We start from the raw sequence: 23,598 nt of genomic DNA, 5'->3' as shown, positions 1-23,598 counted from the left end.
TGCTGCTCGAAATTTGGTATTTGATTTCTGTTCTGTAAATTGGGAGACTAATCAACATTCTAGTCGTGTAAACCTTTTTTTACATTTGGGGGAACTAATCGAAAATTATAGTAATGTAAAGCAAAATTTTTAAATATTCTGGTAGAAACAATGGTTAATTTAGCTTTTGACTGGAATTCTGTAATATTTCTTTTACTTTAAAATAACTTGGAATAAAATCCCCCAGAGCATTCTACTGGCTCTTTTGAAAGAAGGATAAAAGCATGACGAAATGTGATGTTTCATGAAAAAAGTAACTCCCATAACCCCCTACCAAAACACACACACTGCATGAACTTGACTTTTTCAACTGATTACTATGATGCACACATGCACATCATTGTCACAAAGTATGTAAGACCCTAAAGGATTTTTAGACAGAAGTGTATTATATTTTGTGTTAAGGGGTTAACAGTGCTCATGTAAATCGATGCATCTTATGTTGCTTAAGAGCAGTGTAGAACAGTGCATTTGATTTCAATTCATTTATAAGCTTTTCATACAAAAAAACATATTTGGACAGAACATTTGGACATCAATGTTTTATAAAAAAAAAAAAGAAAATAATTGTAAAACATGCAATTTAGAACTAAAATAGAGAAATAGAGAGAGTTCCCAACTGCAAACATACCAAAGAACATGATCCATTGTCACAAATAAAAGCTTTGTAACCAAAGCCATGGATATTGTTAGAATTATCACAAAACGACTTTTTGGTGCAGTATGAAAGAAGGGGAGGAGCACAGTAAGTACAGTAAGCTCCTACTGCCGAAAAAGACACACACAGACACACATACACCAAATAATGCAAGTCGCGACCATTACTTGAAAAAGAGAAAGCAACCCCAAAGGAGAATAAATCATAATAAATACTTAAGATATGTTTACTTCTTAAAGCTGGACACACGTGAACAGTTACAGCCTTGAACTTGTGCGACATCAGAACAAAAAAAAAGCTATTTAATCACCCAAGTTAAAATATTAAAGTGTATTATCAGTGTGTTCATCACTCAGAACAGATAACAAAAACCATCCCTATATGCACCTGCCTAAAAACCATTTGGTATCCAAAAATGTAAAATCACATTTGAAAACATTTATAATCACATTTGAAAACATTTATAATCAGAGGCTCGGAGCAAAGCACACCAGAACCCCCTCGAGAGTAATTAAAACTTGAGTTGTGACTGCATGGTTCCAAATGGCAAGTGGTACTGTACAGCTCTTGCTGCGAGTTTGCAGAATGCCTTTGTCAGATTTCCAGCCATCACTCATTCACATTGTTCTTGGTGTACAACATTAAACTGCAATGAAGACTGACTGTCTCCCACAGCCCCCTAATGGCCTGCTAGCTTGCTCTCCTTAAAACCAAGTGCACTGGACAAAGGTGTCACTGTTAAAGATAACAACTAAAGTGTCTGCCAAAAGACTTAATTGGGCAGGAAAGTTTGAAGAACTGAATTTTTCGGTAGTAAGCCTACAGCTATACAAAGCTGTACAATTTCCTGTTACAGTCCTGTCACTGAGATAGTGCAGAACTTCACATGAATTTATTACTTCATACCTGGGACCTGTCTCTGTAAACACACCCAACTCATACAGGCTCTCAGACAAATGCAAACATGGCCAACCCATTTCACGACGATGGCCAACAACATTTACAGCGTTTTGCTAATGCCTTTGTACAGAATGACGTACACAAGTTTGGACACTTGAGCTTTGTACATCAAAGCGAGCAACGTGTGGCGACAGCATGAAACAGAGGTGGTTTACTTCTCAGCGGAGAAAGCAACAGTCTTCGTAACCATAGAAGTAGGAAGAAAATAGCTGTCTGTGATAATGCAAAGATTAAGTTTGGATATTTGCCATGAATTTGTCTATGCCTACATCAAGAATATAATTTGCCTAATGGCTAAACACAGCCTATTTTGTAGTTATTTTCTATAGCATGATGTGCTGCATTTACCTGTAGGCAAAATCGTTTCATCTTAAGTTTCACCCTTAGCAGCATAATGTGTAATAGCTGACTGGTCATAGAGCAGCTGGTGATTCGTTACACTGAACTTAACCTGCCTCGGATCAGAGACCTGTCTCACAACGCCCTGCACCGGATCACGGACCTGTCTCATGACGCCATGCCCCTGATCAGAGACCTGTCTCACAACACCCATTTGACTTCCATGATTCCATAGGTGTGTAATCAGGTTTAGATATTCAGGCTATGATTAATCCCCTTTGATATGCGCACGCAAGCCAGTTTTCTTTAAAACAGCCAATTGAGCTTCACCACAAGAACAAGCCACAGAAGTCATAGCCTACTAATGAATGTGAATAGAGGGTAAGCAATAGCTTACTGAATTAAATAAACATTCATTTAAGCAATACCGTGTCTCATTTACTATTATTAAATTGTTGCAATTTAATAGGATGCAAAAAATAAAAATATAAAAACCCAACATCATGACATTGGCATTCTATATCATCCATGGGGCTCCCTTCTCTCTCTCTCAGTATTGACACTGAAAAACCCATATCAGTCGACCAATAAACTAGGCATTTGGAATTTATAACCCATCTACATAATGAGAACAATATCTCAATAAATGAATGAAAGTTGGCATATGGTATACTGATTCTAACTTTGTACACTACACTGACTTTTTAAAGTTGTGTTATCTGCAGCTCCTGAAGTTTAAAGACTAAATATAAAAAAATATCATAAGCTATTAGCTGATGACGTCTACTAAATCTGGAGAGAAACAAAAGACCTGAACAACATACTGTTTGTTGGTCAAACAGTGCCCAAGCACTGGCAATCTCTTAAAGATCTACACAGTGCCTTCTAAAAACTTACAAAAAACCTCCCTTATAAAAGCTTAGATCTCTGAGCCCACTTCCACCGAACAGGGAACCTGACTTCTTACTGGTCCAAGAATTGTTTACGATCAATAATACTGACTTTTAATCTGTGCTGGATCAGGTTAGGCGTGTAGCATGAGCAATCATGGCAATGAAAAAAAAGAACCTGCTGAAAATGTTATCCGCTGTGAGACAGAAAATCCAGGGTTAGATCAAACTAAGCCTAAATTTAGCTGGCTAAGCAATAAATCCCACTTCATGAGACAGGGCCCATTTACCATATGTCACTTTCTGTCCACATGCAGCAAACGAGGCTGCTCCTTCTGTAGCACAACTCCCCAGGAAAAGAAACCTTCCATGCGCGGATACCAGTGCTCCGAGAGCCACGCGAAGGGATATGAAGAACGCTGGCCTTTTTTGCTCCTGCTCTGACAGTGCAGGGTCCCGCGAACCTCAGGCAGCAGGAGGAAGTGCAGGTGTGCGCGTTCGAGCCCTTTCGAGAGATTCGAAGCACCAGAGTGGGTTGCTGAAAACCCAGGTAGCGAACACTACGTCTCCCCAACTCACAGTGGACCACACAGTTCAAGCGGAGGCCGTTGTGAGGCAGAGTGGGCGGATTCTGGAGAAGAAGAGCTGAAGAGAGCAGGCAGGAATTTGTTCAAGTACAGTGTTGAAAGAGACAGTCGAGTCTCCATTTTGAGGGCAGTGAGTGGCATAGTCTCTGAAACGCAGCTCCCAGTGGCTCTGCATGAGCAGTCAGTCAGTGTGTGCATGCAACTCCACAGTCTGATCGCAACAAGAGCCACAAAAACAATGGACCTTAAAGGTGTGATACGTAGGAATGTTAAATTTAAATTAGATCATCACAGATCTCTCACAAAGAGCTTCAAAAAGCATCCCGTCACTGTAGCCCAACATGCATCCGTTGTAATAAAGTCAGATTTCTATTTTTAAAAACTCTACGAACGTACAATGTTACAAACTGCAATGAACTCACTGACCAGATGTGCACACAGCTCAAGCACAGAAAAGCTCACAGTAGCAAGAACAACCCTGGACTCCAGAAGCGAAAGGCTTACTCCTGTATTCCTACATAGCACACCTTTAATGGCCCTGACACAGTTGGACATCCAGGACAAGGAATCACCATCCTCCCACATACAGTAGCACCAATCGAGTTAAAACCAGAACCAAAGTCAACTGAAACAGTTCGTGACAGTGTTCATGCTGTTTACCATTCTGGCCCTATGAGTGTGCATGTGATTCTGCTTTTAAGAATAAATAATTTGAATTAGCCTGTGCATATCATGCATATATTGCCATTTAACATGTTTTTGTACAGTGACATACTCAGTATTTTGTTTTGATTCATACAGTCTATGACTCATAAAGCTGTGCTCGGCAAATGTGGGTTTGTACAGTCACAATTAGAGATCCTTTAAAAAAAAATGCATTCTAAAATGGTTCCCTTCTTTTCCATATGGCTTTTCTGTCAAGATTTCCTAGCCCCACCACCTATTCACGGTCTCGTCCCCGTTAAAAAAATAATAGCTAACCTTCTATTTAAATTGTTTTTAAAAGGCCTGGTGTCTGTGTGCTATTCCTCAAGGGAGCACTCCAAAACTGTGTACATTCGAACGGCCTCCCATTATTTCCACACACTTTCCGGTCGGGTCACACCAACATACAAGGCAAGCGCCCCCATGGACAGCCACTGAAGAAGTGTCTCACTCTGACACAAAGGAAAGAAAGCATGCCTCAGAGAGTCTGAACCTTTCACGCGGTTATCCAAGAGTCACCCTCTCCCCCCACCCCGGTCTCATTACTGACGGCCTACTATCGATCACAAATCGATGCGTGTATGATGGGTGTTCGATCCCTCGTATTTAGTGACTTTGATCATTCTGTACATTCATATCCTTACAAGACCTTTAAACATCACACTGTCCTCCATCAGTTCTCCTTTCAGTCTCTTTTCAGTCTTCAGTAAAAAATGCACTAATACTTTCCACAACGCAGCTGCCCTTCCGTATGGAAAGGTCAACATCCTGGCCAGGGGTTGATGTGGTTTGGGGGTGAGTAGATGACAGACTCGAAGGGTCACAGTTTTGGGTCATCGCGGGCGGGTGTCACAGTCTGGCGACCCTGCATGTTGGGCTGGGTGGCTGAGGAGGAAGAAGAGGAGGAAGAGGAAGAGGACGAAGAGCTGCGACGGGTCTCCACGCCCGTGCTGGTCATCTTTAGCTTGCGGCGCTTGGCCAGTGGTGCGTTGTCCACACTTTTCAAGAAGAAGCCCTCGCGCTTGCCTCTGTTGAATGCCTGTGTGTGTGTGTGTGTGTATACACATGCGAATGAACAAGTAAAGGACACAGAGGTGGGGAAACAGAAAACAGAAAAAGAGACATCTGTCATTGGCTGGCCATGCAATGAATCAGATTTCGCTTCCTGCTTCCTGACACTGTGACCACTTTGATCATGTTTCTCAGACAGTATGGGAGAACCGACTAATCAGAAGTCAACAGCACATGCTACACAACAGCAAGTCAGAGGGAAAAAAGAGAGTGAGAGTGAGAGAGAGAAAGAAAGAGGGAGAGAGGACTGGTGTCCACACCTTTGTTAGCACAGTGTTTCTGTAGCTGTAGAAGCCATGAATCTGCTCAGAGCTGATAGCGGGGTGTCCGGACACGTCTTATCGCAACACTAGTGTGCTGGAGGACTGCTACCTCACAGAAGCGCCACCTGCTCTCACGCTAAGCTCTGTCAACCACTACTCCAATCAAACTGAACAATGCGTAAAATACATGGAACAGTCACGACTGCAACTCTTAATCCATGCCAGGAAAACTGTCCCTAAATATAAGAAATGTAATATACATTAACATTTTGCAATCAACCTGTTCTTTGCATTATTCCTGTTTCCTTATGTAGTTTGATCATAACTGTGTGTGCTGCCACATGTCAGCGCATTAAAGCATTCTGAATGACCAGAAATGGGTTTGCAAGCCATTTCTATTATGCTGCTATATGTGAATGAGCAGGTCAGACATACAGACAGCAGGCCATGGTGCCGTTTGTTGATTTCACACTGGAATTCAAATAATCAAAATGAAATTCAAATAACTGCACCAGAATTCCTCATTCAAAATGTAAAAAATGAATCCTTATGAGTGTCTGAACTAAAGGCACGACACACATGAAGCCACTAAACGGGTTTGATGGTGTTTGTTTTTAATGGGAAACAGCGAGAGCGGGAGAATCTTAGGTCTACCACCACAGCAGCGTTCACCTTGTAGGTCGCATTGACATATGTGCGGACAGTGGGGCCGCTGGACTCGAGGACATCAGGGGTGCAGAGGGGAGTGGAGGAGACACCTCCACCCTGAAGCCACGCATTCTCCTTCAGAACCACCAGCTTCAGTCGCCGTTCCGGGTCCACCGTCAACAGACCTGAAGAATACAGAGAGGAAGAGAGAGAGGGAGCAAGAGAAGGAGAAAAGGCAACAACAAATGGAAGGAATATAGGAGCTGAAGAACAAACAGTGTAATTAAGAGAAACAGATGAGGGCTGTGTTTAGCATTAGCAGCGATTCTCTGGGACCTCCTGTGCTTTCTCATATTACTATTCCTGCTATGTTTAAAGCCGCAAAGCCATTAATCATTAATCATAGCCATAATGATTACATGAGATGAGTGTATTCAGGTATAGTGCCGTTAAAACTCAGTAAACACAACCTTAAAAACCTCTCATAAAGATTACTGTAGTTTTTTATGGAATGAAAATATGTTTATTTCATCATCACTTTAGTGAAAAATCAATAAAAAGTAACAAAAATGAGGCTATAATCTTGAAAAGATAAGCATCTAATTATTGATTTTAAAAGGATAAGATTGCTATTACACCAGCTATTTCCCATCATTAATTGCACACAAAGCAACCTTGTTGACGGCTTTAGTACAGAAGAATCTACTGCTACTCTGTAGTTTCTCCTGGGGCTGACACTCCGAGTGATGGGGGCGATCGTTTCAATCTTACAGAACAGATGCCAGCTAACCCCACTGAGTGTGTTAATCTGCTGAGTGTGAAAATCTACAGAGGTGCAGAGAGTTTCTCAGTCCTTACTATAATGTAATTTTATTACACAATTATAAACCACTAAATAAGGTTTTAATAAGGAGAGTAGAACCTGATCACTGAAATGGTTGAGATCCAGAATCAGATAGAAAATTCAACCTACCTCTCACTAAGTCTTTGGCCTCGTCTGACACGCCTTTCCACGCTTCCCCGTCCAATGAGAAGTCTCCTTCTTTGATCTTGTGCATGATGTCAGCAGCATGCGATGAAGTCATACCTTTTTTCTCAGTCTGGAATGGGACTTGTCCGGAAAGCATGGTGTACTGACAGAGAGTAATGCACAAAATGAAATATCCAAAAGGCGGAAGAGAACCAAATCCTTCCACCTGTCTTTATTCATCTGTTTCTCACAACATCTGTTTGTTTTTTCTCATAACGTGCACTCTCACACTCACGCTTACCAGTATGACTCCCAAGCTCCAGAGGTCACAGGCCTGGTCATATCCAGAGCTGTGGAAGAGCTCAGGGGCGGCGTATTGCAGTGTGAAGCAGGGGGTCTGGAGGGGAGCGCTGCCTTTGCCTGCTGGAAACAGGCGTGCAAAGCCAAAGTCAATCACCTTCAGTACCGAGTCATCGGCCTCGTCCGCAAACAACACATTCTGAAAGAGAGAGAGAGATGAGAGAGAGACACAGAGAGAGATATTTAGCATTATCACATACCTCTGTTATATTGCCAAATATAAGGTTGGTGCAAATACACACACAGCGGGTTCTGCCCTGTTACAGTGCTGTGAGCTCACACACACTCACCAGGTGTCAGGAAATCAGGAGAGTGGCGAAACACGACTAACTGAGCACTGGCACACAGCCCCCCCAACCCCCATGAGCCTTGGGCACAACAGACCCGACTAACAGCAGCGCCCAGCTAAAGGTAGATAGAGCCCATCTGGACCACTCAGGAGAGGAGTGTGTGCAGTGGATTGAAGGCCACACCCCCTTTAAGCACCTGGCACGAGGGGAAACCAAACACTGCACTAATGCTGGCGCACCCCAACACTGCTGAAACACGCCACTTCCTGCCTCAGCCAGTCCCACATTAACATGCAAATTAGATGGAAATCAACCATTCCCTCCTGCAAAGAAAACAATTACAATCTTGTTTGTGATGGAAAACGGATGAGTTTACTAGTGCTGCTCATTCTCCATGATTCACTTTAATTGTTGATGCTGATGGTGTGGACTGCTAATGAGGTTTATCCCTGCACATCTACACGTCTATGCATCCATCCATACATCCATCCACCCACACACCTCCGGTTTAAGGTCCCGGTGCACGACCCCGGACTCATGCATGAAGCTGACAGCCGACACCAGGCTCTTCATCAGCTGACTGGCCTCGCCCTCGGCGAACAGCTTCTTCCTCTTCAGCCGCTCCAACAGCTCCCCCCCACGCAGGAGCTCCATTACCAGGTACGTGTGGTACTGGCAGGCGAGGGTGGAGAGAAGAACAAAGTGAGGGAGATGGATGAAGGAAGAAATCTGGCTTAGATGATGGAGGAGACACAGAAAAGAAAGTCGTGTGTGTGTGTGTGTGTGTGTGTGTGTTTATATGTGGGACTGTGTAGTACATACCTGATCAGTGTAAACCTCATGGAGAGAAACAATGTTGGGATGGGACTGACACTGTCTAAGTGCTGCGATTTCTCGCTGGGTCATGGTCTCCATCCTACACACACACACACACACACCCCTTCATTACACATATTAACTGGAAAGACCTCCTGGCACTTGTTCTTTACGGCTTTTTTTGTTGCCCAAACCTGAAACAATTTTAAGAGAAGAATAAAAATGCTATTTTCTTTGACAGAAGAAAACTGTGTCTGAAACAGAATCCTCAAACCAGCAAATATTTCGTTTGGCTCTTTGGTTCAAAAAGGTGAATGACGAGTCCATAATGTGCCACCGCGCACACCTGCGGCTGACGATCTTGACGGCGTACTCCTGGCCAGACTGCCTGTGTCTGCACTTCCTGCAGACGGAGAAACTGCCCTCACCCAGTGGTGGGCCCTGCACACACAGCTCGTAATGCTGGAAGAACTGGGACTCCTGAAGGAGTGGGGGGCAAGGAGAGACATGGAGAAATAAATATGGAAGAAAAAAAACTATATTAAACATAGAAAACAAGTGTCCATTTATACTTAACACGTAAAAAATTCAACAATAATACATTTTGAGTACAATAATACATTTTATTAAAATATTTTCAAAAAAATTTTTCATAAAAAACAAAAAATATTTGGACATTTATAGCAAATTTTGTTCAAAATGTTCTATGTAACAATGCATTTTCATAGATTTTTCTTTATGTAGTAGTAATTATTTGAGATGTACATTAATAATGACTTGATGATAATGACTAATCGTGTCTGTGAAGGTCTGGTACCTTCAGCATGGCGCTACGCTGTACGGTAGCTGATCCAGGGCGGTCCACACTCACGGGGGCATCCAGGACATCCGCCATCACCGCGTTCTTATTGAACAAGATGGAGGGGGCCACGAATGAATAACCCTGAGAGGAGGAGAGATGAAGGGTGGTGGGGTAAGGCGGGGTCGGGTTCTGTATCCGAGTATGTGTGTATGGGGACCTAGAAAAAGCACTCAGCACTATGAGCAATTTGTGTGTGTTTGACTAAGAACAACAGCTAAGAATAGGACAATTAAAATTTAACATACACACACACCATCAATTTAACTTAAATTGACCTACGTTTAGCAGCAGTGAGCAGCAGTTCTCTGAATGAAAATACCATGTTGATGCCAGAGGTCACAATAGAATGACCAGAGTGGTTTGAGCTGACAGAAAGACTTAAGCTTAGCCGTCTGTTTTATGAGTCTGTCTTATTCAGTCTTGTGTGGACCAAATTACATTTAAGCTCGAATTGTAGCCTTTGACAGGTGCTTGTTCCCAGAGCAACATTAAGTATGAGGGAGACAGGAACATTTAAATTGTACAAGTGCTCACTGGGATTTGAACCCAGGCCTTCAGTGCTGTTAGTACCTTGATCTACCAGTGAGACTGTTTTAAATGAAATGCAGCTAAAAGGGTTATGTTTTAGGTATACTGTATGTGCATGTTTCTATACATGCACGTGTGTTTGTGTCCACGCGCATGCATCAGTACATACAATCACCAGCCACTTTAGTAAGATTATCTGCTCATCAGCTTGTTAACGCAAATATAATCAGACAATCCCATGACAGCAACTCAATGCATTTAGGCATGTAGAGATGGTGAATTCAACCAGCTGAAGTCCAAACTGAGCAGCAGCATGGAAGAGCGGTGAAGTGACTCTAAACGTGGCATGCTTGTAAATGCCACACTGTCTGGTCTGAGTATTTCAGAAACCGCTGGTCTACTGAGATTTTCACATTCAACCATCTCCAGGGTTTACAGAGAAAGGTCCAAATAAGAGAAAATACTGAGTGAGCAGCAGTTGAATGAAATGAAAATACCATGTTGATGCCAGAGGTCACAATAGAATGACCAGAGTAGTTTGAGTTGATAGAAAAGCAGCACTCTCAAATAACCACTCATTATGACAGAGATATGCAGAAGAGCATCTCTGGACACACAACATGCCGAACCTTCAAGTAGATGGACTACAGCTGCAGAAAATCACACTGGGTGCCACTCCTGTCAGCTCAGAGCAGAGGCTACAATTCATACTGGCTCACCAAAATTGGACAACAGAAGATTGATTTAGAGCCCCTTAATATCAACTGAGCATCATTTATACATTACAGCCTGTCTGCTATTGTGGCTGACCGTGTCCATCCCTTTATCACCACAGTGTGTCCATCTCCTGATGGCTACTTCCAGCAGGATAATGTGCCATGTCATGAAGCTCAAATCATCTCAAACTCGTGTTTCTTGAAAGTGACATTGAGTTCACTGTACTGCCTCACAAGATCTCACCCTTGCGGAGCCCCTTTTGGATGTGGTGGAGTGGGAGATTGGCATTATGTATAGTCTGCTGACAAATCTGCAGCGATGGTGTGTTGCTGTGTGTGTGTGTGCACGTGCATGTCTGGATGTGTGTGAGTGCAGATGGGGTGTTGACATGGAGGTCTTCCTGACCTAATGTGTGCGTGTGTGTGTGTGGGTATGTGAACGTGCGCACAACATGCGCATACCTGGAAGAGGCGCTCGGTGCTGGGAGGCGTGCTGGCGGGGGAGTAGACCGGCTCCATGCCCGTGAACTCCTCAGCAAAGTTCCCCACGTCCAGCTCGTTGCGCAACTCCGGCTTGAACGGACTCGCCACCTTCTTCTGTGCCAGATCTGTCCAGTTCAGCCCCTACGGAGATGGAACACGTGAGTGCAGTTGAACGTGTGTATGAGATGGCAGGAAGGACGATGTAGAGGCAGGTGTGGCACCTTGAAGAAGGGGTGGCACTTGATATCCTCGGCCCCTCGGGGCCCGGAGCCTAGCCTCTTGTGTGGATCCTTCACAAGAAGCTTGCGGATGAGGTCCTGAGCCACAGGGCCGATCAGTGAGGGGAAAGGGGGCTCGCAGCGTAGGATCCGTCTGGGACGGGGACAGATAGAGACAGAGAGAGGTCGTAAGAGGCAGAGACAGATTGAGGACTGAACACTAAAGGAATCACTCCCACGAAGCTCATTTAAGATCTTAAATGAATTCATTACAGGTATTAGAGCTTGATAAAAGAGAGATCACGCAGAGCACCAGGAAGAATGTGATAATGAACACTGGAAACGAGGGAGGATGGATGAATGATGTGTGTATGTGCACAGAAGAGTGAGTGTGCGTGTTTGTGTATGTGTGCGTGTATGAGCGAGCGAGAGAGTGTAATATTGGATGGTTGAGTGTACAGGGAGTGTGGAAATAAAGAGGAAGTGTGAAAAGCATAGAAGTGTAAACGGGTGTGTGTGACTCACTTAGACACCTCGCTCTGGGAGTTCCTCTCTCCCTCCAGCGTGAACGGAGACGCACCAGTCAGCAACTCAAACATGAGAATTCCCAAACTCCACCAGTCTACTGTCTACCGGGTGGGGTGTGTGTGTGTGTGTGTGTGTGTGTGTGTGTGTGTGTGTGTGTGTGTGTGTGTGAGAGTGAGAGTGAGAGAGAGAGAGAGAGAGAGAGAGAGAGAGAGAGAGAGAGAGAGAGAGAGAGAGAGGGGCAGACAGAGAAAACCGGAAGGGAGAAATGGACAGAGAGAGAAAATAAACAATGTTAGCACATTCAACCCTCTTAAATATAGGCAACAATGTATCTGCCATGATGAGACTTCTGCATATTTAAAGCAAGCTTGTTATGAGGGTATTACATTAAATTAAATGGAGTGATCATCTTATTATTAGTAAACATATATATTTTTTAATTATCAACAAATATAACAAGATTACTTAACTTGGGAGAGGTTCAAATTAGTGAAAAATCCCTAGTAGCAAGTTCATTTTATTCTGAATTGTAATTTTGGGGCAGAAAAATATTAACCTCAAATGCACAGGTGTCCGTGTCGTGTGGAGGCGTGGAGGGAGGGTGTGGCTCTTACCTTGCCATGGCCGGCCTTTCCTCGGATGATCTCCGGAGCCATGTACTCGATGGTGCCGCAGAACGAGTAGGTCCTCTGTGGAGAGAGGGGCACAGACAGGGTGCGTCAGGGACTCTGAGTGAGTGCACACACAGGCCTGGGGAGGCAGGCTGGGCAGGCCCTATTGTTGCAGCGCTACACTGTGAACATGTATGTAAGATGGAAGGTCCATGATTTACTGCCCTGGGGTCATACACACTCTGCTGCGTCTGTGTCTCACACACACACACACACACACACACACACACACACACACACACACCTCCTCCTCCAGGAACTCTTTGCTCAGCCCAAAGTCTGTCAGCACCACATGTCCCTCGCTGTCCAGGAGGATGTTCTCCAGTTTAATGTCCCGGTACACGATACCAAGCTGCACACATCAGCCCAAAACAGTGACTTGTGAAAATGAACCTCAACCCCCATACCCCCCCCCCCCCCACCTGTGTGCTGCAGGTCTTACCTTGTGCAGGTGTTCTAGGGCAAGCACGATCTCTCCCACGTAGATCCGCACCTCATTCTCTGAGAAGTGGTCTCGCTGATGCAGGTGAGTGAACATCTCCCCGCCACTCACATAGTCTGGACAAGGTACACACACACACACACACACACACACACACACACACACACACACACACACACACACACACACACACACACACACACACACACACACACACACACACACACACACACACACACACACACACACACACACACACACACACACACACACACAATCAATTCCCAGAAGACCCAAAGAGACATAGACATAAGCACACAAGCACAGTTCCAGACTGATAAGACGGTCTGCAAGAACAAATGCAGTAGTTTCTGATAAGAGAGCAATAACAGCTCCCAGCACTGTTTACTGCCCTATTCCTACAAACAGGGTGGCCTATACTTGTACTACAGCTGAACTGACCATAAGTAGCTTGTATTGCATGCAAAATCCCCATCCAGTAACAGTCACGTGGTGTGAAAGTAACCACACAATGAACCTCAGTCAGAAGGCAAATTCTGCCCTCCAAGATAAAAGTATCCTTCACTTCTCAACACTGAATTTAAGCATTTATATTTTGACATTTTGGCAGTAGTGCAAGTGAACGACCCTCGTGAATCTGTTCTCGTGCTGCGTCCCATCAACGTGTGTGAGGGAGACTTCATCCGGCCCTCACCCAGTATGAGGTGGAGTTTGGTGTGCGTCTGGAAGGCGTAGTGCAGGGTGACCAGGAAGGGCGACTGGCGGATGTGTTCCAGGACCTGCCGCTCCGTCCGCGTGTGCTCCGCCGTCTTCGCCTTCTGGACGATGGCCGCCTTCTTCAGGACCTGCGGGAGGGGGGAGTCCCATTAAGGAGGCATCGAGCAGGTGAGTCCTGGAGAGTGATGCGATCACACATGGCAGGGCTGCACGGTGGCTTGAAGGTGCAAGCTGGCCTGGAGGGTAAATATTAAATCACTATGGCGATATACTCTGGACAAATGTTTTTTTTAATCTAAATAATTTTATCTTGTTGGATCATGTGAATGTTGGAATTCGTTAAAACAACCACACATTGACACACCATCAAGGCCAAGATGACACCAGTGGGGTCACCTAGTGAAGAGCCAATCTCTGATGTGCTGTTTTAAAATATGTGAACACACTACCTGTTCTTTGGAACAGAAATGAAAGAAACTGAGCGGTAATGGGCAGTACAGTCCAGGGAAGGCTGAGCATCTGGAGTGCTCAGACATAAAAACAACAATGCCTTTCATTGCTGAGAAAGTTAAAAAAAATGTTTACGGTAAATTAGGGTACTTTAGCAGTTATATACACGTCAGTAATAGAATCTGGGATCACAAATTACATACATTACATCTTAGCAAAACTTTAAGTTAAAGCACAGCATAAAGAGTGGACAGGGGGACGGGTGGAAAGGGGGACTCTGGTCATGACAGTCTCTGGTCAGCTATCTCCCCCTCTCCATCATCCATTACTCCCCTCAGGATGTGATTTTATGATACAATTTGCAGATAAGAACATAAAAACCTTTCATAAAAAATGATTGCGCTACCTCTCTGAGCTAACAGGATAGATTTTCATTTCAGGTGATTTTCTTGTATTGTTGTTTATGGTAGATTTTTTATTGTTTATTGTGCTTCTGTGAGTAATTATTTATGAACGTTTGTTACGTGTGCCCTCGTTAAAGACGATTTTCCATCTCACTTTGTTATTGGACAATAGATATCCTCGAATTGGTCTCATATTCATCAGGATGTTCGTGGCTGACAGGAAGATGTGTTGAGAGGTCATTTGCATATTCCCGCCTTCAGCAATATCAATTTTACAGAAGACGGCACCACAAAAATCATTCAAACAATATATTGTGCTGCCCTGGTTGTATATGCCTGCTTCATAAAAACTCTTAAATGTGATAAAACAAGAAACTGTGAACTCAGATAAAAACAGACCTTCATGGCATAAAGCTTGCCTTCATCGTGACCGCTGATCTTCCTGACCAGAAACACTTTCCCATAGGCTGTAAAAGAAGAGGAGAACATAGAAAGATGTAGCTATTTTAGCAGGACCAACAGTAGATCTTTATTCAAAATTGATGCATGTAAGATTTGATTTGAGGGTGGACTGTCATTGCAAGTCAACTCTTCCTTGGAGTATCAGATAGGAAGCAGAGAAAATTGTAGGTGGGGAGTTGGGGGGGGTGTCATGGGAAGGTCAAAATGCTCTACCAAGACTTGAGAAGAATACATGAGCACTACAGCAATCTAAACCCTAAGGTCTGTCGTTGTTCTTTTGTTGTATTCAGTTCATGAACTATCATATCCTCCTAGTTTAACAAACTGGTTGAGGGTTTAGAACTGGGTATGTGTATATATATATATATATATATATATATATATATATATATATATATATACCTATACACACACACACTATATTGCCACAAGTATCTGCTCACCTTCCTTGACTCACATACGAGTTTAACTGACATCTCATTCCTAATCCATAGAGTACAATATGACGTTGGACCACCCTTTGCAGCTAGAACTGCTTCAACTCTTCTGGGAAGGCTAACCCTAACCCTAACCCTAATCCTAACCCTAGGAGTAGAAGGCCAAAGGACGAGAAGGCCTGGCTCTCAGTCTCCGCTTTAGTTCATCCCAAAGGTGTTCTATCGAGTTGAGGTCAGGACTGTGAAGGCCAGTCCAGTTCATCCACACCAGACTCTGCCATCCATGTCTGTATGTACCTTGCTTTCTGCACTGGTGCACAGTCATGTTGGAAGAGGAAGGAGACAGCTCCAATCTATTCCCACAAAGTATGGAGCATGAAATTGTCCAAAATGTCTTGGTATGCTGAAGCATTCAGAGTTCCTTTTATTGGAAGTAAGGGGCCAAGACCAGCTCCTGAAAAACAACCCCACACCATAATCTCCCCTCCACCAAACTTTACACTTGGCACAATGCAGTCAGGCCAGTACCGTTCTCCTGGCCAATCCCAGACTCTTCCATCAGATTCCCAGATGGAGAAGCGCGCTTCGTCATTCCAAAGAATGCGCCTCCACCAGTGGCGGAGCCAAAGTGGGGGCCAAGGGGGCAATGGCCCCCCAACAGAGCCTGTGCCACCGCTAGTGCCACCCCACTGGAAATGGTCATTTTAACCACTGGCGATCGGTCGATTGCAACATAATACTTAATTTGTGTCCAATTTACACTCGTCCAAGATCAAATCTCTTTCCAAGCGATCTTGGCAAACCTGAATATGTATTTCCTTTCATTCATCATTTGTATATGGACCCCTCTGATAAAGCCTTGGTCACCCTTTGGCCACCCCTTGAAAAAAAGTCTAGCTCCGCCACTGGCCTCCACTGCTCTAGAGTCCGGTGGCAGCGTACTTTACACCACTGCATCTGACGCTTTGCATTGTACTTGGTGACGAATGGCTTGGGTGCAGCTGCTCGACCCATTCTGTAGTGATTGACTCTGCAGAAAGTTGGTGACTTCTTCACACTATGCATTTCAGCATCCACTGACCCCTCTGTCAGTTTATGTGGCCTACCACTTCATGGCTGAGTTGCTGTCATTCTCAAAATATTTTCTTATAATACAGCTGAAAGTTGACTGTGGAATATTTAGGAGAGAGGAAATTTCACAACTTGATTTGTTGAACAGGTGGCGTTCTATCACAGTTCCACGCTGGAATTCACTGAGCTCCAGAGAGCGGGCCATTCTTTCACAAATGTTTGTAAAACAGTTTGCATGCTAAGGTACTTAACTTTAAACAGCTGTGGCCATGGAAGTGATTGGAACGCCTGATTCAGATAACTTGGATGGGTGAGCAAATACATTTGGCAACACACACACACACACACATACACACACACACACACACACAGTTCCAGCAATGGCCTTCAAACATATACACACACAGGTACATATAGGCATAGTCCTGGGCGATAAAACGATAATTTGTTCCTCGATGATGATGATGATAAACTTGGGCAATAGAATTCAATAAACATTTGTTTCAATTTCCCGCCTTAAGTAGCGCTGCCAAAGGAAAGCAATCTGATGACGTAGCATGCTACCAGGATGCACACTGAATTGCTACAGTGGCCCATCCCACTGCAAAAGACTTGCTGAAAATACGCAATGCAAAATCATCAAAATGACAACTCGTGGCGTGTGTTACATTTAGGAAACGTGCTGCAAATTCAAAAACGAACGGAAGTATTTCTGTACGAATTATTTTACGTAGGGACTCTGTAGGTTTTTATCCATAAACAACAGTTGTGTTATACCAGTGGTTCCCAAAGTGGGGGGCGCGCCCCCTAGGTGGGGCGCGGAGCTATTGCAGGGGGGGCGCGGAGCTTGAAAGTAAAACGTGCACATGTGTCAATATTAGGGATGCACCGATTCCGATATTAATATCTGAAAAAATTCTAGATCGGGTATCGGGGACAATGTGACCGATCCATAAAAACAGATCTATTCAGTCTAATTCTATGCTTGTATTGCTTGCTTTTCGGAGTTAGTTCAACCTTAATACTCGCGCTGGTGGTATTCCACTTAGTCCGTTTATTTGCTAGTTGACCAAAATAAACCTGGGCTCCAGCAATACTTCACTGTTCATACATGAACTGGTGAGTTGTCCAAAGCTCATTTAACGTGTTACTTACAGAAATAAAATAAAGAGCAGTGGTCTGACTCGGTCTACGGCAGAATGCTAAAAAACAATATTCCATACGCGCGCTCAACTCGCTCCCTTAAAGAGACAGTACACATATTTCTGGCCGTTACATGCTTTGTGCTCTGCGTGATGTCTGCGCTTGCAAACTAGCCGCATATGTATTGCTGTTTCTCTTATTTCATCTCCTTATTTATTTTAAATTATATTTAGAATTCTTGAACCATTTAAAAGGTTTCTTGCAGTTTATTTTTTTCATGTTTGACCAAAGTTGTGAACCTATTGTTTTTGTAAGTTTCAGGTTCTTTGGTATTATTTATTTTACATTCGATGTTATATTCATAATTGCACTGACTGAACAAATGCAAGTTGTGTTGTTTTTACATGTTTTATGTGTGTTTAAGTGTGCTATACTGGTGCAGAGTTTTCAATAAACTTGTAATTCAGTATGTCTGTGTTTAAAAAAAAATGCTTTAAGTCGGTATCAGATCGGTATCGGCAGAGGTGGTCTTTGCATAGAGGCATGGCTAGGCATCTGCCTTGGGCCCCTCCCACTGCAGCCCACTGTAGGGGCCCCCTGATTAGCTGACTTATTTCTCGCATATTAATGTTTGATGGGCCCCCTACCTAATTTCGCCTTGAGCCCCCAAATTGCTAAGTCCGCCACTGGGTATCGGATCAGTATCGGCCGATATGAAGCCTCAGATATCTGAATCGGTATCGGAAGTGAAAAACGTGAATTGGTGCATCCCTAGTCAATATGGGGGGGGTGTAGGGGGGGCGCAAAAATATTCTCATCTACTAAAGGGGGGCACGGCAGAAAAAGTTTGGGAACCACTGTGTTATACAGTTTCTCATTACGCCGAACGGGACTTAAGTAGTAAAGCTCTTTAAATGTGGCAGCTTTATTAATTAAGTCTCCTTGCCAGCTATTTAGATAGAAACTATGTTGTGTTAAATGGGATTTTTATCAGGGTTTTTAAGCCTTAGTTTCTGTCTAAATACTTAGCTAGCTAAATTTAAAGAGCATTAAGCTTACCCGTGATATAAAGTGATAAGCGATTTTATCACGGGTGAGCTAAATGATGCAATATGTCTCAAAACGATTCCACAAAAGAGACTAAACATAACCTGGTGAGACGAAGGGAATAACACTCTAGGTCTTTAACTAGAAACAAGAGTTGTGTTATACAGTATTCCTTTATATAGAATGATACTAAATTAGTAAAGCTCTTTAAATGTAGATAGCTAGGTAATTATGTCTGAAGACGATATCAAAACCTTTACACTGTATAACAACTCTTGTGAATAACAATCTGCAGGTTTTTAGCCAGAAACAAGTTGTGTTATAGTTGTGTTCACTTCTCACTTAAAGTAAAAGGAAATAGTTATTTGATTATCGATATAGACTGATATGAAAAATATATCGTGATATGATTTTTCCCCCCCATATTGCCCAGTCCTATATAAACAGAGGCATAACAAAGAAAAGTTTTACACCAAGCAAAAGTTAACATCCATGACCCTTAGCTAGGCTCAGCAGATCATACTGATTTACCACAGATCAGCATTTCCTGGCTCTAGTCTTGGCTGGCGTTCTATGGTTTACCTGTTCTAACAAACTTTACTCAGCTCAAAAGCAAACCAAAACTGCTAACGGCAAGGATCTTGCAGGAGACGGAAATATAAGCCTGGTCAAATAAAGTTCAGTTAAAGCAATGTGGCAGGAGCCAGTGGTCCTAAGGCCTGCAACGAAGGCACAACTGCGGTGTCTGTGTACAACGGCCAGAAAATAAATAGTTCTGGTCAACCATGGTCTACATTAAGCATGCAGTGATATGTTATATGATTACGGTCATCTGGTCATTTTAGGACAACAGGACATTGTAGTTCCAGAAGAGCACAAGACCAATGGTTGTTAAAAGTTCTCAGTACTAAACACAACAAAGCTAGAAGAATAAAACATACATGCTGAAGCATTTAGCATGACACATACACTCTTGTGCAATGTTTGGATATCTCACCTCCAGTGCCAAGCACTTTGAGAAGTTCAAAGTTCTCCATGCCAACTTTCTCAGTGTATCCTGTGAGATTTGCTGTGAAGAGCAATGGATGGTGTGAGCGCTAATATCACTTGCTCGCTCACGCTCTCTCACTCACTCACTCACTCTCTCTCTCTCACACACACTCTCTCACTCACTCTCTCTCTCACACACACACACACAGTAATCATATGTCTGTGACCATACTGACGTCAGTGGCGTCAATGACAGCTTGTGCATTCTCTTACATACAACTAAAATCCATCTTTCTGGCAAACTGGTTGCACTGTAAATATTACTGATGGAAACCATTGCTGTCGTTATTCAATATACACCAAAGTGGTTTTTAGGTTGCTTCAAAAAGTTAAATATGATATATGATTCAATGTGAACTCATGGGGACCTCTAGTGAATATATGGCAACTATATTTGAGGGCCATTTCTTACTTGAATCACCTGCAGTAAAAATGAGATGTCAAAATATAGTTATTTCCGAATAGAACGAATTGTTATACTACTCTGAAACGTCTGAGCAACTGAAAAGGGTGATATGTTCAAAATGTTAAAAGATGCGGTTTCCTGATTACATACAATGATGGCAAATGTACTAGGCATCACCTACCATTAGTGATTTCATGTTTGACGGTGCAGACTTTCTTCCGAGTCTCTCGGTCCGAGTCCTCGCTACCGCTACTGTCCCCGGACATGTTTTATAGATTTTCGTTTATTATCGCAAATAAAGTGAATTAGACAGAATGCTCTTCCGGTGTAAAACCATCTATGTTAACACTCATCGCACAACTTACTAAGGTCGAGAGGGAAAAGACTTATGTCAAAACGAAAATGTCAAAATACACCATAGCTGTGAGAGGCATGAATGGTAGATGTGGTCGCTTTGTTTTGATTTGTATATTATGACAATCCTTCAGCTCACAAATCCCTTGGACATCCCGCAGTGGTCCGCAATCTTCATCAGCGCGCCCCAATATTTGTCGCTGCAAGTTAAATATTAATCGTCTGGTACGGTCACTTTTGAATGCTGGTGTATACCGCAAATCTCACTTAAAATACAGGGACCGTATCCCTCGAGCAAATACGAAGGTTACCGCTAATAACTCCAGTTATTTGGTTACAATGTCGGCCGTACGTGGACGCTATTTCCGTATTTCCTACTTCGACACAACTGTAGCGAGCTATCCGCTAATGATATTCAACTGGTTACAACAGTAGCGGCGGTGGCGGTGACCCGCTGCCGAGAACATCTGCCCCCAACCTACGGAGGACTCTTTACATGCTAGCGCATTAGCACCGCTTGACAAAACAATCCCGCGCTGAAAAAACTGCTTATTAAGTCAGTACTTGGCGAGGCCTGTATAATAAACGTTCAATTAATATATCGCAGCATTGCTAACGAGCTAACATGATAGCAAGCTTGCTAGCTATCAACCTTGACAGTCAATTAAAATTCAATGTAATGGTTAATGAACAAAGCCCAAGTAGCATATCCCTGTAATGCTATCTTTCCCACTTGCTTCCGGTATAGTTGTGGCAGAGTCACGCAAAAAATATGCGCCTGCTGTGGAAAGAAAGTAAAATAAAACGATAAACGACTGGGAAAAGTATAGTAAAGACTATGGATTACTTCAACTACGGAAGCCGAAAAGTATCTCTCGCGTCCTTCTCGATTTCGGAATACAGCTGTGATAGGAAGATTGGGGGGGAAGGAAGTTCGTGCAATAAAAACTTCACACCCAGAACTGGTCTCTGGCACAATCGCTGCCTACCACTCCTTGATCCATCTGCTGCAGTTTCTGTCGTGCGCGGGGTTTAGAAATGACAACTACAGCGATGTTCTACAAGAGCAGCTTGGTTGTCGCCTACTCAGATATGTACAAGGCAGCGAAAGTAGGCAGTTAGTTGTCATGGCAGAGGTATCTAGAAGAGGCTAATCTGGAATAAAAGGAAGTGAAATACAGTGATTAAACTGGGCGATTGAATTTTCTCTTGAATTCTCGGGCTGCACAAACAAGGCCTAGACTAGGTCTAGGTCAGTTGTTACAACAGTTTTGTTCTCAGGAAAAATGCAAAGTTATTAATAATATAAATATTTTCATGTTGTTACTTAGGAATCAGTGATGTGCACAGTCTTCCAGGGTATATGAGATATTCCTTAAAACTGATAAATACCTCGCCATCCCTGACCGAAACATTTTAATCAACCTAAAGCAATTCACAGCCCACAAGCTGTGAGAGAGTCCTCCAGCACTGGCGACCCTGTAAGTTATCTGCAGTGTTATTCCAAAAGATAGTTGGTTTTGAAGGCTATGACACAGAAAGGGCATTTGCAGGGCTTCTCTACACATGCCAACGATTTGGATATCTCAAAAGACTCTTTGTAACAACTTGTGTTGTTTAAAGCAATATATAAATACATGTAAATTAAATTTAATGAAGATACTGAACATATTCTATAATATTTTCACATATCAAAAACTGCGTATAAATAGAGTACTGTTTAAGTAATACTGCTTAAATGCTAGCTAATTGCACAATTTCACAGAATACAATGTAAATACAAACAAATTTTCGACATGCTTATATTTAAAGGCAACATCCAATATCATGGGAACATGTATCAAATTGATTTATTTTATCAAAAGATGTGGATGTGTTGGCCATCTGCCAACCGCTAGGGGGTGCTGTAGTGCACTCCTAGCCCATGCTTTACAGCCTTGCTGTGAGTACGTAAAGACTCATCATCTAGCTAGTTTGTGAAGTTCAGTGGTTAGGTTACATCATTAATGCGATAAAAAAATTATGTCTGCTGGTCTGTTCATGCTGGCTTTCCTGTTTGCTGTTCTTGAGCCTTAAATATATCCAAGGTAGTGGAGTTCACTGGGGACAAAATAAAAAAAAAATCAGTTCTGAAAAATGCACAAGTATGTAAGAAAACTTTTTACCTGCTGTGTGGGCACTTGCATGGATTCAGAAATACATGGAGGTCTGTCCCTCCTAATCCCCCCCAACTCATATACTGTACATTCAGTTCTAGTGATGGTATAGCCCATTTTTGACTTGTGTTTGTGTTTAACAATGTCACAGAGACATTAGTATTCACCCATGACTTTTGTAATATTTACAATACATTAAATATGTTTTATTCCTATTACACAGCTCTGACTGTAACACTGACATTTTTTAAATGCATGTTATCTGGTGAGACCTAATCAGATGTAGTGAGAGGACCTGGCAGTGGAGGTGCTTGGACAGCAGTTTGCATATTAAGAGTTTGGATTAGGGTCAATCTGACAGGTCTCAGAAGAGAGGGCACATATATACACGCCTGCATTACTGACAGGTAAATGATTACTGATTCACCAATCTCCATAATCCTATTCCTTTCACCCACTGACATTCACATGTGCCTGTGTGTGTGTGTGTGGGTGTGTGTGTGTGTGAGCGCGCGCGTTGATGAGTGGATGGTTGTGAGTGCATGATTTACTGTTGAAGGCAAATGTCAAAGAGACACAGGCAAGTATTTCAACATCTATGTGCAGAAAATTGCACTACACAACAAAGTTAAGAACTTTAATTTTCATATAATATGATTGTCATACTTCTCTGTACTTTTTCAGTGCTGTATTTTATTTGTTGCTTAAGAGAGCATGGAAGATGTCTGTCTACACCAGCTTCTTATATTTCCATGGCGGTTATCTTGCATTATGTACAATAAATCTCATTATATGTTAATATACAATAGTGAAAAATAGATGCTCACTAAAAAGTC

At 42.9% G+C, this 23,598-nt stretch overlaps 1 protein-coding gene across 1 annotated transcript; it reads right to left on the bottom strand.

Moving 5' to 3' along the window:
- Nucleotides 1-424: 424 nt before the first annotated feature.
- Nucleotides 425-21,629, bottom strand: rps6ka4 (ribosomal protein S6 kinase, polypeptide 4). The gene is made up of 18 exons (XM_077011943.1): nt 20,434-21,629; nt 19,794-19,865; nt 15,036-15,103; nt 13,760-13,910; nt 13,045-13,160; nt 12,847-12,954; nt 12,546-12,620; nt 11,929-12,032; nt 11,407-11,557; nt 11,165-11,326; nt 9,414-9,539; nt 8,943-9,076; nt 8,603-8,696; nt 8,282-8,452; nt 7,432-7,629; nt 7,134-7,293; nt 6,185-6,345; nt 425-5,217 (listed from the first exon to the last, which is right to left on the bottom strand). The coding sequence occupies exons 1-18, from the start codon at nt 20,516-20,518 to the stop codon at nt 4,999-5,001; spliced, it is 2,355 nt and encodes a 784-aa protein (XP_076868058.1). The 5' UTR covers nt 20,519-21,629; the 3' UTR covers nt 425-4,998.
- Between the last annotated feature and the right edge of the window lie 1,969 nt (nt 21,630-23,598).

This window comes from Brachyhypopomus gauderio, chromosome 7 (genome assembly GCF_052324685.1).
Source record: "Brachyhypopomus gauderio isolate BG-103 chromosome 7, BGAUD_0.2, whole genome shotgun sequence".
Lineage (NCBI taxonomy): Eukaryota > Metazoa > Chordata > Actinopteri > Gymnotiformes > Hypopomidae > Brachyhypopomus > Brachyhypopomus gauderio.
This window is presented reverse-complemented; position numbering and strand designations above follow the sequence as displayed.

Bases quoted from the DNA above. Each gene is read 5' to 3' on its own strand.
- rps6ka4 (XM_077011943.1), bottom strand. From the start codon at position 20,518: ATGTCCGGGGACAGTAGCGGTAGCGAGGACTCGGACCGAGAGACTCGG. The intron at 15,104-19,793 runs GTGAGATATCCA...CTTCTTTTACAG, and splicing joins CAAAGTGCTTGGCACTGGAG to CCTATGGGAAAGTGTTTCTG. The intron at 12,033-12,545 runs GTAAGAGCCACA...CCCACCCGGTAG, and splicing joins GAAAGGCCGGCCATGGCAAG to ACAGTAGACTGGTGGAGTTT.